At 34.6% G+C, this 15,635-nt stretch overlaps 1 protein-coding gene across 2 annotated transcripts in view; it reads right to left on the reverse strand.

The window, feature by feature from the left end:
• The window catches only part of ATRNL1 (attractin like 1), a 491,115-nt gene that overhangs the window by 281,384 nt on the left and 194,096 nt on the right, over positions 1-15,635 (reverse strand). For both annotated transcript variants that reach the window (XM_065639123.1, XM_065639122.1), the window contains exons 22-24: positions 10,633-10,727; positions 9,931-10,009; positions 8,516-8,673 (exon numbers count right to left, since the gene is read on the reverse strand). In XM_065639123.1, coding sequence (XP_065495195.1) covers positions 8,516-8,673; positions 9,931-10,009; positions 10,633-10,727 — 332 coding nt within the window. The remainder of the gene's footprint in view (positions 1-8,515; positions 8,674-9,930; positions 10,010-10,632; positions 10,728-15,635) is intronic.

Genomic DNA, 15,635 nt, shown 5'->3' on the forward strand with positions numbered 1-15,635 from the left:
CTGAGTGACGGTTCAGAGCAGTCCGACCAGCAAAAACACCTGTAAGAAAATGACCCCTGGAAACCCAAAAGCTGCTCTGACTTGAAAACCTGAAGTTCCTGTCAGTGTCAGGACCATGATCATGTTGGTGAGGCTGACAAAATTGTCATCACTACTCAGCAGATGTGGGGTTCCCGAGAAGCCTACTTCACAAACACCTTATGTTGGAATTTTTAAATTGATTTTGGTCCTCTGACATTTTGTTTACTAAGAAAAGTTGAAAAACATGGATTTGGTCCAGTTTAGCACAAATGCAACTTTAAACAAAAATATGAGAAATGGAAATCCTGCACATTGTTCACATCTACAAAATCCTGGTCAGAGAGGGTGACTAAGGTTTCTAGAATGGACGCTCATGATAAATAGGATGAAAATATCTATTCCCTACCACTATCTTCCTATTTCCATTCTGATTCCCTATGAGCCAAACATTTACTTTCAAATTATTCTGTGTGGGAGCCACTGTATATGACCTTTATAGGCTTCTGCAGTTCAACAAGGCAGGGATGTTCTCTTCAGAGAGAATCTTAATCTTTGAAGAGTTTTTTTCTTATTATTAAAAAAGCTGGTTTCTATACCATGTCACATGTTCCCTCCCAGAATCCCAAGATGAGTAATTGATTTATTTTCCTATAGATAATCAAAAATCCTGAACAAACAAAAGCTATCTTCAAGAAATACTTTCATTCTATGTGTTCTAACCACAATTTACTTAATTAAGTAGATAAGGGAAATGGAAATTAGAGAAAAAAATCTCAATATCTACTTACTAAACATCACAGGGAGATAATTTTTGCTAGCAAATACTGTATCTATACATCTCTATTGTGTTATAGAGGTACCAGTAGATGGTGCCTTGGTCTGTCTGGAAAAGAAAACCCTATACAATTGGCATATCAGTTACATGAGTTCTTATCTCAGACATTCGAATTATACACCAATTAAAACTATGCATCATTGAGGACTAATTATGTCTTAATTAGGTGTTTTCATTCCTTTAAATCATCAGCTCAACTACGAAGCACTGCATCTGCTTTCTGAGAAATATACCAACTATGTTAAGTATTTATACCTATTCTGGTGGCTCATATTAAATCTTTCCTAAGATAACTAGAAAAATAAATGTACCAGGGAGAGTCAAGAAATTAACGTTTACATTTATTAGAGCAGAAGTTGGCACAATATAGTTGGCAAACTTCTTCTGGTGTGTTTTAAGACAATTGTTAACAGCTCTATTGTTATTTCTAAAGAAAAAAGGTATAATCTAACCATCAGAAAACACCTCATTTTAGCAATACTTCAGGATTCATGGGAAGCATTTTGGAAAATGCTACATTGCATTTGGGCAGATTAAATTACGGGGAATATTATACAATCTTATGGTTTATTATCCACTGAATTGGCCTTGCAACTACAAGGAAATAAATTATAGGTACTATAGAGAGTCAATTTTCCAAGGTAAGAACCTACAGATTTCTGGTGTTATATTTGATTACCTCAGAAAGAAAAAAGCTAATCATAATTACTGTAACAGTCCACATTTGGGTAGTAATTTTCAACCACTTTAGAGAAAGAAATAATTACACGTGTAACAGATACACCTGTAATAATGCAACTATGACACAGGATTTTTAATAATAGTATTTAATGTGTTGAAAAACAGAATGAAGTTTAGTTTAAAAATCTATTGCTGAAAGAAACTAATCTTTACCTTCACGCTGCTGTCCCACTGATTTCAATTTTAAAATTATTCTGAATTCCTTCACTTAGTGGCTATAGAGCGAAAACTCTGCTTACACTGAATTGAGAAACAATGAAAACATCTTTTCATATGTTTTAATCAGATATACGAAACAACTCTATGCAAGATATAAATCTGAATTTTCAGATTTTTTTCTGTCAAACAAACTAAATGTTGCTACTCTGTCACACCCAGAAAGGTAATTAGATGAGCCACTTTGGCAGATTATCAAAGTGCAAATGCATCATGAGTAGCCATGTAATCTGTTACCAAAAATCTCTGGTTTTTTAGATATCCATTCTCCTACATTACAATCATCAGCTAATTCCCTTGCTGTCCAATTTAATGTCTACAGTCAATGCGTACAGCCTGGCAAAATACTAAATACTATACTGTAACCTTCCTTCAGAGTCTTTTCCAAAGCACTGTATACAACTGAATCTGTTGTTTACATGAATCACTTCTTCGCTATGTTCAAATGATGAACTAGCATTTGTTCTTCTGCAGTCTCGTGGTCCTAGTAACCTCCTGCTTTTGGCCCAGCAATTTTACATCACTTCCTTCGGATTCTGGTACAGATGTTACCTGGTGCCTTACCCGAGCACATTAAGTTTGAGTTTTGTGTCCAACTCTGCTGAGGATAGTTTTCATAAATATATGTTAATTATTATTATTATCAAGACTGACTTTATCAATATCATCATGCCTATTGAAAACTGAAGCTGAGTAAAAATTCACATTTTAGGTTATACCTCAAGTCATCCATAAACTAACTCACCCTGTACTTTTTTCTGTTCCAAAAAAATTTAATGATGCTTGCAAAACTGTAACTAAATGGCAGTTTAGTGGATTTCCCAGGTTTTTTTCTCTACCTTCAAAAGTCTTTTCAAGAGGGATTTTATATTTACTGTAAGAAAACACCAAAGTCATTTTGGAAGCTAATGTATCCACTTCATCATCAATACCTGTTTAGTGTTTCAAGAATTATAGTGTCTTCACACATAGCTATATGCAGTTACTCAGCAGCCTCCATGAAAACCATTAAGGCACTTAGAAATTGAATCATTGACCATAAATCATAGAGATTAGATTTAGGTGTGCAATCACTGACAGGAGGAGGCTCTGTACAAGCACAGCTACATGTGGATAAATACACATTTTCCAAGCAAAGACTCCAGAATCATGACCTTTGTAATATTTGGAAAGGTTTTAAAAACAAAAAAGCTCTGATCTTTATTTGTCAATTAAATAATGAGGTTTGTACTGATGTTGTAACTTCTAATGGCAGTGACTGGCTAGTTCTACTTTTTGGAGCTTTTACAACATATAAGTCATTCACGAATGTTAAAAATTCAAAATGAACTCCAAAACAACAACAACAAAAAAAGCTGAAATAAATTATGCTACACAGTAAATTTTATTACAAGGATAGATATGCTTCTTGATTTACATTACACTCCTCCTTCAGTTGCTACAGGTAGGCTATTAACAGGGGAAAGAAAATCAATTCTGAAACAGGAGCCACTAAGCTGAAAGAACACTAGTTTCCCTTGAAAAAAAATCCCATGAAAATTTATATATGAAGTAGTTTTGATTAATAGTTGTGCTACATACAAATAAAATGTAAATCTTACCATAATTCATTATTCTCTTCTGGTGTACAAACTAATACAGGGTGCCAAAGACAGCTTTCCTCAGAAAAAACAGTGCAGAAAAAAAAAGAACCAAACAATATGCTACTAAAGCTTGCAGTAGGCTTGTTCAAGAATAATTAAATTCCTTCTTTCCAACACATTTGGGCATTCTACATGTGCACTAACATCACATCCAACTTCACTGTAACAATAATTGTTCTATGCTATAGAAACTTGTAAGGGATTAACTATTCTCTGAACAAAAATGAATAACATGATTTTTTTTCATTAAATACAAACCTCGTTTTGTGAGGTAGTGCTTTGCTGAGGTTGAACCTTATAATTTAAACTGGCCCTCCCAATTAAAACTCAGACACTTGTGATCCTTTCATTTACACTTTAGGGAGGAAAGGAAATAACTAGTAGAACAGTTGTTATTATCTCCAGATACAGGTTTAAAATTGGTAGAAAATTTTTCCACTCAGGCACAAGTTGAGATCAGACTTACAAATTCGACAGATATAAAGAGATATAGGGGCATGAAAGCAGCTGATCCGGAAGCAGAAATGCTATTGTTTTCCTTAGGGACACAGTACATCAACCAGATAGCCAGGACAGCATTTTAAGGGTATTTGTTTTGTATGCACTTGCTACTTCTCAGAATATGGGAGAAACTGATTAAAAAAACCAAACAGAATAAAAAAGGAAAGACATCTGTTACCAGCTTCAATGACAAAAATCCCTTGCCATAAAATTAGTTTCCCGAGACCAAAGAACATGTTGTTACTGCCGGTATTAATATTTGCATAGCTGTCAGAAGCCCAAGCTTTATGACTACTTCAGGGACCACTGACCATTATTTGAGGTGCTGGCTACAGTATGAGTTACTGCTTTTCAATAAATGTTAAAGCCTTCAAATTCCATTACCAGTGGAGTCTGAATTAGATCTACTCTCAAAATAAAATAAAAATAAGCAGAAACAAGTTATGGGGTTTTGCCACATACTCTGTTCAGAAATCCAGCCTGTTTAAGACAACAGCATCTGCTCATGGATTCCTATTTAACAGATATATAAGACATGGTACAGCGAAAGGCTTGGGACTAAGTCTCAGTCAAATGTAAGGATCGAAATTCTAGATGATAAATCATGTCCTATTACTTAGACATTTGAACCCTCTAATAACAAAGACATTTTATACAGACTTCCTTTGAAAAGATGCATAAACTACTGTTGCCTGTTAAAGTCTGGAACAACTAAGCTTATGGGTCCATATTCATCCTTACTTTCCAGTCAAGTCTGCATTACAGGACATGAAAGTGTGGTATAAACTTTTCTAATAATTCAACGGGAAGATATCCAGTATTTGTGTGCCAACATATAACTATTACATACTTCTGAGAAAAACTGGTAGCTATGTTACACCTGATAACAGGTCTATTTGTGGATACAGCTCTAAGCTGAAGATGTCCTATATCACTATCTCTTTAATGACCCCTTCTGCAACTACATCACATTTCTGCTTCTCCTTTGATGTCACGGAAGAAGAGGTCTTATAGCTAAATAAAATGCTTTCAGCATCAGGAAATTTAAATCCAGCATTTTCCCCTGAGGGTTGCAGAGCTCTCTTACTGAGCACCCAGCTGTGCACCCGCGGCCAATACAGACAGAAGAAGGGTGCTGACTAATGGCAACCTAGAGCACAGTTTTCTAAAGAGAGCAGGTTTTCATCTGAAACTGAAAATTTCCTACATAGTTTCTATGATTGGCAAGTAATTCACTGCTATCTAGTGCTGAAGAACTTGTATTCTGAGGTCATTAGGCTCATCAATGACAAAAATAAGATGGGTCCCTGGGTAGTTGCTGGCTAAGAGTTACCATAGACCATCTTCAGGAAATTGTTGTATGGACACTACCATCACATGTCCTTTTTTCAAAGTCAGGAAATCATATTTCAAAAGAGGTTATTTTGTGTTAGAATCACCAGGGATTTCTTAAGATTTAGGAAAAAAAACCTCCAAGCTTGCTGAATAGGTAACATGCATAATAAAAGTACTTGAGGAAGCAACTGTGAGCCATTGATCGAAATAAACAATCACCTGCTGAGATGTAGCGTTTTCCTGGTAGTCATGAAAATCTTGAAGAGAACTGAAGGCAAAAATAGAGATAATAAAGGCAACTGACAGAAAATGAAACTAAATGCCTTGTATAATGAGGAGTGCTCTTCCCTTTCCCATAGAGAAAGAAATTGTAAGAGCAGTAACTCCAGAACCAACAGCCAAACCTTCCCAATGAAAGACACAAGTGATCTCAGCTCCAGTGCCAGCATCACAGGAGGTATAAAAGGAAAGTGGTGAAATGCATATCAACAACACAACTGGAAATACCCAGCACAAGGGAAGTAAGGTCACTATTTTTGCTTCCTTAGGAGCTCATTCTTTATATAATCTATCCTTGACAACTCACAATGAATAATGTAAATACTGGAGACTGGTACTCAGATTGTATTTGAAAAATGTTAGATGTGCTGGAGTATTTAGTCCTCTACAAAATATTGCGTAAAAGGCATGTGCCAAATTTCATGTTGCTATCTTATTCCTATGAACAATCAAGGAAGCCACAGCAATTTCCTTAAGTCTAAAAGGATTAAATGAAACCTTCAGTGCGGAGTTGATATAAAATATTGCTACATTTTTAACCAACGTGATCTGACCAATGCAGCATGACTGCATTAGGGGAAAGGACTACAATGCAAATAGTTTGGTATCTAAGACCATTTATGCACAGGCCAGCTGCTGCGACGTCCAAAGCCCTGCACTAGAACACCGAGCTAACTCGCTAATCACCACAAAAAGGCAAAGGCAGCTAATTCAGGAGACTAATTTCTAGACTATTTGAAAACTAATCCAGAGCCCATCTAGAATAGTTCCCCATTCTGAACCAGAACTGAAATCCATCATCAGTATCTTGACTCTCCTGAAGAGGCCTTTCACCAGTATAACAGTAACATCATTTTTGTAAGAATTATTGTATTTTAAATAGATGTCCTCTAATATAGTAATAGACCGATATAAACCACATTTTTATATTGTGAAGATGAAATCTGGTATCCTAAGAGATGTAGATGTTAAAAATCACAAATATTAGAACTGTGAGCCTTGGAAACTTAACCCTCTGCATAGTGATGAACCATGACTTACCTCTCTTAATTCTAAGTCCTAGGAAGGGTCGTATATTTTTAAATTTTTTATTATATACAGAAGCGTAAAGTTAAAACAAGTTGATTTTTTAAATATGTTAAAAGCTCCCTACTCCATTTATCATTTGAAGATCTTATCTACTGCTACAGCATCAAACATCAGAAATCTATACGGGTAATGTGAACTTCAGATATTTCCTTGGAAAAGAACAAATCACGGCATTAAAAAGTTGAGAGCTAAATATAGTCTTGTTGATTTAGGAAGACAAATACAGAGAACAATATAAACATCCTGAAACAGTTTCTATAATTGGACCTTAGTATTCCTTTTCCACTGCATAAAATTGGAGTGACAGCATTTCTAGATGGAAGAAGCTTTCTATGAAAAATTAGCAGGAGAGGAGAGGAATGCAATACTCAAGCACCATCATCTTTGAGAAAGAACTGTGTAGACAGATGAATTTTAATGTGCCTCAAAAATAATACAAATGTGGCACATAAGGCAAAGTCTGACCAAAAAAAAAAAAAAAAAAAAGGAAAGAAAGAAGGGATGTAACCAATGATCAGGGATTCCGTTCATCAAGCATTAAATATATTGCCATTCAGGTGTTATACCGCAGTGGAGACAGCAAAGGAAGGAGCTGCAATCTGCCGACATCTGACAAAGAGTTGCACATCTTAGGAATACGTCACCTTAATAACATTTGTCTTATAATGATGACAGAGGCACCTTCCAATCTGAAAGGTGAAAGAAGTGTGCAATGTATTTACAGCCTCAATTGCTTCATGGATTTGTTTAGGAAGGCTATTTGGCAATTGAGGTTTTTCTGTCTTTAAAAAGTGGAAATGGTGACTGTAAAAAATACTGCTAATATGAAGAGTAAAAGAAAGCAGTTAACCTTCAGGGGTTTTTTTATATGAAATACTACATGCATAAATGTTAATAAGTTCCACAAATTCATCCTTCGACACTCTGTAACACTTATATTACAGTTAACCTTCATGTATTATTAAGAAATGTCTAGCTTTACTTAACATAACACAGTGATAACATTTCTCTGTCAGTTTACTTAGAAGATGACTGCTTTAACCCAGGAGGCTCCTTAGAAAATGACTTTGTCATTTTTTTATATATATATATATATAAAAAAAAACCCAGGCTCTGTACCTTATAAAAACAGGGGATTTTTTCTGCACCAAAATAGAAATCTGTACAATATTTGTAATTATGTTTGACTTGCAAGAATTTTGAGCTTGTTGCAGCGTCCTGAGCAAATCACTAGGAATTATGAAATTTTACTATCATTTTAACAAAATAATTTTTAATAATTAAATTTCGTAAGCGGAAAGCTGGTCATCCACATAAAGAGCTCCTTTACTGGGTGCGGGGGACTGTTGTAGTAATGGTAACTATCAATATTGCTGAAACTTTGGGGGAGGCAGGGGGGGAGGAAACAAAAAAACAAACAAACAAAACCACAAAACAACTGTCATTGCACTGATTTTTTTGAGTCTGCCACTGCACAGTCACTATTTCAGAAAACAGTTAAATTGATTCCAATAAATTCAAATAATATAAATTCTAACCAAATATACTTAGTGTTAACTGAAGTCTGTAAAATTGCAATATGATATAGAAATTCAACCTTTAAGAAAATCAGAGGCTAAGAAAGGTTACGCACAGCTAAGTACATACATACATACTTGTATGCCCTCTTTTACATATACGTCAAAATGCATACGATATATTAGAACTAAACATTTATGTTCAATAATTTTAATTTCAGACTTGAAAATCAACAGTCTGAAGTCTGAGTCACTATGGAAAGCACAAGCATCATCATACAATTCGATGTAAAGCTAAGAGATCAACATCTTTATAAGCACAAAACAGTCATACTAACCTGTATTTTGATAGGCCAGGAGAAATTGCTGACATAGACATAGAAAGTGATGTTTGGGTTGCTCCGAAAGTTAAATTTTTCACAGGAAAAGCTATCTCTGTATTCCTTAATATTAGCCTTAGAAACAACAGGAATCTCTTCTCCAGATATTGTTCCAGCTAAAGAAGGAAAAAAAAAATAACCACACACCCCACATGTAGATATATATATATTTATGAATTTATGACAAGCATTAATCATCATTAAATATGTAAGTAAATCTGCATAATAAACTTAAATTCTTGAATTACTTTTGGTGTCTTCATTCTACAACTTCAATAGCCCTTTATTATGGTTTACATGATACATCAGATGCATTTCATATGCACAAGGAGAATTCACAGAAACTCTTACTCTGGTTTCAAATGGTTATGAACAAACCATAAAACTGATAGAAGTTTCATGAATTTTAGAAGAAAGTTGTTATGGTCAGTTAGGTAGATATGCTTCCCTCTAGTACTTTACATTCCACTTCAATAAAAACTCATAGGTTAATAAAGCATAGAAGTGTATTTGTCTACCTCTTACATTATCGATGTAGAGTTTTAATTGTTCATGAAATCTTTAATAACATACTTTCTAATAAACACATATCTGTTTTTGCAAATACATAAGTATCTGTGCTAAGTTAAAATAAAGGAATAGATAGAATTTACTAACTATGGTACATTAAAATACTTCAGAATGACATTGATGAAGAAATTAATGAGTTTATGTAAGATGAAGTCTGAACCTTGTCTAAAAAGACTTTTGTTTGTATTTTTTTTAGGACAATTTCATTTTAAGCATCATGCTTCTCCTTGGATGCATTTTCAGAAAGTCAATAGAACCAATTCAGAGAAACTGTCTAAATAAAGATTTTCTTCCTTCTTATTAAAACAAAGAAGAGTAATGGGGTTCAAAGTTGGAGGAAAATAGATAAGCGGCTCCTTTTATCAGCATACACAGAAGAACTTTATTGTTTGATATCAATGTTAAGGTTAATAATTAAATTTTTAGCTTGAACACTGGAACAAAGAAATTAAAATCTCAGTCTCTGCAGTAGTTAAGGCAGCAATTTATCTTAATTAAAATCACAGCATTTCATAACACTATTATTTTAACAATTTAAATAGACTACAAGCTTTTACTACCAAAGTAATTTTAATTGAATAGGAGAGAAAGTTAACATATTAATGAAGCTTTGTTCAGATTGCAAATTATCATCTGAGGTTTAAATAATATAATTAATAATAGCATAATGATAATGGCAAAAGAACACATTTGGTAAAGTTTTATTATCAAAATTAGCAACAAAAGAGACAATCAGGTTAAAATAGCTTAAAGGATCATGAAATCACACGGGAACAAGTCATCATACCAAAGTTCACCCTCACCTGTAGAACCAATAGACCATGTAATATTGAGGTTGAAGTTGTTTGATGCATTAATTGATATATCCAAATTTTTATTTGACTGGATTAAAAAAAAAGAGAAAATATATTGAAGTTAACAAAATATACTGAGTGTATTGAATATACTTCTATTGCACACAATTGAATACAGCCTTTTAATTGTCTTCTCCTTTTCATTTTAAGCATAAATAGAAATGGCAATAATTCAGAGCCAAAGGCAATCCTCTGTTTTGCTTCAGTAAGAACAGGGTACAAGTAAGCATATAACTACACTAGTTATCTTCTCAGATTGTGATAAAAATAATGAAATAATTTTCTTCATAAAACTCAAGAAAATACATGGCAAATGGATACATTTTAATTAAAATTCGAAAATTACTTCTCATCTGTTAATAAAGATTTCTTAACTGAACGGTATACTCCTTTAATTCAGCTCAGAAAGATACCAAAACTTGTTAACCATGAGAACAAAAATAAAAACACCGGTTGAAAATTTTCTGAGTACTAATTGATCTGAAGTACATCTACCATTTAGAAAGTTTTCTTGATGAATGCACTGGAATAATTTACAGTTTTCAAAAGATTCAAAATATAGGCACTCGGCAAACCTTTAATCATAGTCAAATCCAATGGAAATCATGATCATGACTCTCCAAAACTTATCTAAAGGTAGTATTTTCTTACCTGTTCTGGATTTGCTATAAAGTTTATGGCAGTGTGATGGCGATCATCCTCTTGTAATAAACTGAAGGTAAACTGGTAATCAATCAAAAGGCTGTCTGTGGGCAAAACAGGAATTAAAACTAAAATAGATTCAAGTGTATCCATATCAATGATACGTTATGTAAGCAGCTAAAAATTACCACTTTTATTTTAAAAAGCATGGAGTAATATACAAGTCAGAATTATTCACATGCATCTCACTGTTTAAGTATTTGCACTATAATATCTCGAAGTAATAAAAAAAAAAAATCAAGTGAAGCAGTAACAACAAAACTAATGTAAGAAACAGATTCTATCAGTCAGAGCAGCTATTACACATAACTTGAGTCATTCTTTGTAATTATTCCAAAATACAGTATCAAGTATTGGTAGCGGTAACAGTTCCCTAATTTTACTCTGAAATAATTATTCAAATATTCTGTTCAAAATTCATTTAAATATTTTAATTCTACAGGCATACACTTTACTGTGTTATATAAAAGGTTTACACAGCTACATTCCTGTAACACGTCTTAGAATTACCAGGTTTAAAGTTTTGGAAAAAAGTTCCCTCTACAGCAAAATTATATAGTATGAAGGCATGATACTATAGCAAATAAGATTGCTAATTATAAAACACCACAGTGGAATTTTGAATGGAAATTATGTGACCACCGAGCACCTCCTTTCTAAATTACCACAATTCTAAGAGATTTTATAAGCGGCAAGTGACATAAACTTCATACAAGAGAAATAAGTGGTGGTTTAGTATTGACTCAAGATGACGACATTTCCCTTCCAAATGACATTTGTTTTGCTCCTTTTTCTTTCACCCTGTGACAGGAATGGAGCCTGGCAGGCAGGTCCTGTTCATGCCATTTCTGTCCCCGCACACCAACAGCAATGCCCTGGTGGCCACCTGAAGTTGGCAAAGGTGCAGAACGGAGAAAAGGGCCAACCTCAGATGACTCAAACCACACTTAACCCTGCCTGGAAGGAGCAGAAAATGACTGGGACAAGTCAGAAGACATAAGGTTTGAGCCATCCCATTCTGTTCCTGAAGATAAGGAATGAGATTAACCCTTAGCTGGGTGACAGCACCAGGAATGACCGAAAAGGAACTTTTCTGCAGGGGGAAGGCCCGGATTTGTCAGGGTGAAGCAGGTTCCCAGTACATCTGTATATAAGAAAAAGACCCAGTCACCAGGGATGGGTACTAATTCATAGAGGGTGCCAAGGAGAATCCCAGCAGGCAACGTTCAGTGCAGTCAGTCAAGAAACAGCAGAGCCCTCAGAGATGTAAACTGTGTCAGCAGATTAATTATCCTTGTGCAACAGACAGTTGTGAACCAGAGGTGGGTGCGGTGGATTGATTTGAATGCTGGGTTACGGGGCCAGATCGCTTCAGATTAAACAGAACAAATCTTCTAGCTCTTTGACCGTTATAGCTCTACAGGGATCAAAAGCTTCTATTTTCCCCCCTGTCACAGGAAATGAATGCCGAGGTGACTCAATTCAGATTATTCTTCTGTGCAAATTAAAACAGGGTTAAGATGCAAGTCATCTTTGATGCTACATCCTAGCAAATAAGTTTGAAGACCTGTTTTCATCCCTCTCTTGATGACACACTACTAGTCACCAACACCATACAAGCTGTGTGTTACAAATAAAAAATATGTGATCATAAAAACAAACTCAACAAATACAAAGAAAGTAAAAGATTAAGTCAAAGCAGGAAAAAGCTGTGTCAGCCTTTTTCGGACTTAACTGTTTGCTTAGTGCTGACAATCAACATTTCTGCAGCAACACATTATCTGAAAAAAATACACTCTGTTGTATCTCATGGGAAGCCTGACACAGAAGGAGGAAAAAAAAAAAAGCTTACTGGTCAATGAAGTATGAATTCAGCCCACTGTACTGCCTTTATAGTTAAAGAAAATGAGGTTGTTTTGTTTTGGTTTTTTATACTCAGTGTGGAAAGAAAATTAGAAAATGAAGGAGTTACATGAATGGAATTACCATGTACCTCAAAGCTGAAAAGTTCACCTTCTCTATTATTAGCCACAACAGTTCCATTATTCAAATAAGTTGATCTAGACGTCTTCGATAATGAGTTTTGATCAGGTTTTTGCAAGCATATGCCAGTAAAAGATGAATAAATATTAAAAGACCCCATTTATTTATTAATAATACTCTACACTTCTAGAACTATGCAAATCTAATTAATGAAGTCTCATTGACTCCATTAGTAACAGCGTGACATATCAACATATTTAACAGTGAAATTATCATCGCACCAAAACACATTTAAAGGTAGCAGGACAGCAAAAGATGGCAAGTAGAGATTGACTCCCTATTAAAGGAATTATAAACCCTTTAATAATCATGAGTAGCAAGGCCAAAAGGCTAGGAATTATGTATAGATATTCTAAATCTCCTGATCTGGTCAGCTTGGGGTCCCACGAAATACAAATGACTGCTTTAGCAAACAGAGTTATTGTAAATGTGTGGTGGACAAGCCCCACAGCATGCACTCCTATGGAAATTCTGTCTACAAGATGCAAGAAGCAGTGTCTTCCGGACAAGATACTGTCAGTTTGCTCACAATATATGGGAAAAAAACCATTTTATAATGCCATAGTCATCTTCTAAACCCAGATTTTGCCCTCTCAGAGATACAGAGTATCAGCCAAAGACCAGCACTGATATATAGTTAACATCATAAGGCAAAACTGGGAATAGACATGGGACTCTTGTCTCTCAATCATACGAACAGCTTTTCACTTGCATATTTTCTGGTTGGCCAACCTATTCTGGTTGCCTGGACCTATTCCTAAACTACACATTCCAAATCTCTGGAAGGCTCTAAAGCTAGATTTTATTAGAATATAAATTAGTAGAACTAATTTAAGAGGAAATTTAAAGTGAGACTGGAAATTAAAAGAGACTGTAAAGAAGTCTCTCCTTTATCTATTGTATCCTGCTGCTGTCTGTCTCACTCTCCTTCCACCTTCTCTCCGTATGTTTCAGCATATACCTCAGGAAACTCTTCCCCTCAGTGTAATTGCAGTTCTCAGGGAAAACACCACATCCCTGTCCTCCAGAGGCTTCACCTGCTACAAACTACAGCCGAACAGCTTTCCCATCCTGAACATAACCCTAAAACATTATCTGTGCCAAGAGATTGTAAGTGCACATAAACAAACTAAGCGTTACACAGCACATCACACCATATTTCCCAATTCATAGTGTCATTCAGCCTCAACAGCTTAGCCTGGAAATAAGTACAAAATTTAAAGTAAAATTTAGTTGTAAGAGTACTCCCTGTCACGAATAGTTAAATGTATAAAGAGCCAAATGTATAACAGCTAAATGTAGAAATAGATATTTAAAGTATATTCAGTATATTCTGTTGATAACTATAATTGTGTATATTTACAATCAGGAATTTAGAGAAGCCTGAGATTTTTCTTTATGTATTTTTGTTTCTACTGTAAACCTTTAAAAAGCCACCACAAGTATTTTTACTCTTTACAAAACACATGAGATTTTTCATAACTGCTTCTGTTTATAAAGACACACAGAACAGATTGCTTCAATTAGGACAGAAATTTGGATAACATATAAACAGAAATTTAAAAAAAAAATCTGACTGCATTTATATTGTAGCATAGGATGACAATGAAAGCACAAAGATAAAAAATACTAAACAATCATCAAACTGATATATGAGCAAGGCCCGATAAAAGCAATTTTATCATTTTCATCTGGCTGATCTATATAAACAAGATTTCGGAACTGTTTTCAAAATCTGGTGAACTCTGAAAATAAAATAAAATTCAAACAACAACACTTCTATAAGCAGTAGCAAGCAAAATATTATCAATGACCATTATCATCCAAAATTTAAATATAAAAATGTATAAAATTATTTTGGTGAATTATAGAAGAAAATGCTTGATTGTCTAGAATTACCACTGATGTACTCTGTGTTTCATTTTGGTGACTCCCTCATTTTTGTGTAAGAACTAAAAAGATCTAGAATATGAATCCCACCTTTTTTCAAAACACATTTCCTCAATCTACATTTAATTCTCAACACATTTTAAATTCATAGTGTCAATTAACTATAATGATTTTCCAAAGAGACTAGGTAGTTAACTATCTCGAACACTGCATAGATGCTTCTCTTAACTACAGAAAAAATGTTAATGATGTTACAGAATGACTGTTGCATTCTTTTATTTTTAAAAAAGCTAACTGAAAAAGAATTTACCTGAATCACACCATTTTTTTAACTATTACTTGCTCTTCTAAATAGCCCCCACCTTTTTGAAATATGTAGAAGAGAGTTTCATCTTAGTTTTGGATTGTTTCAGTAAAATCTTAACATCCATCAATTAATATTTTTATGCCATCAGTATCCTCCATGTTAACATTTTCCCACTTAACATGTTTGAAATAAATATATATATATATATTTTTTAAATTGTGTTCAGAGTTTCCCTAAATCAATGGGCAAGAGAAAGAAACAGAAGCACCATTGCATTACAACAGCAATGTTCCCATCCTACTTCCTGCTGGCACAAGTGACTCTAAAATGTCTAGTGTGTCGTCGGATCAGATATGCAGCCCAGACCTTCGTCTCAAATCTGATATAAGATACAGGTGACTGAAGTGGTGGCCAGACAGAGTTTAAACAACCACACACTAGACCACAATCTATAAACTCCCTGAGCTTTTATGTCTAAAGTTTCACGGGAAAAGTTCTTGATGACATAGAAATCACCTACACAGACTCCAAGTCCAAAGCTCAGATCTTAATTCCACATCACACACAGTATTTGGAATTTGCAAGCTGGGTATTTTTGAGCCAAAGCTTCTCCAGGAGTCAGCCCAGTGCATCCCAAGCACAGCTACTACAGACTTGAGCAAAAATATCAGCTGTCACGGCCTCCTCTTCAGAGATCTCACCAGGAAAACAC

Source organism: Caloenas nicobarica, chromosome 7 (genome assembly GCF_036013445.1).
Source record: "Caloenas nicobarica isolate bCalNic1 chromosome 7, bCalNic1.hap1, whole genome shotgun sequence".
Classification (NCBI taxonomy): domain Eukaryota; kingdom Metazoa; phylum Chordata; class Aves; order Columbiformes; family Columbidae; genus Caloenas; species Caloenas nicobarica.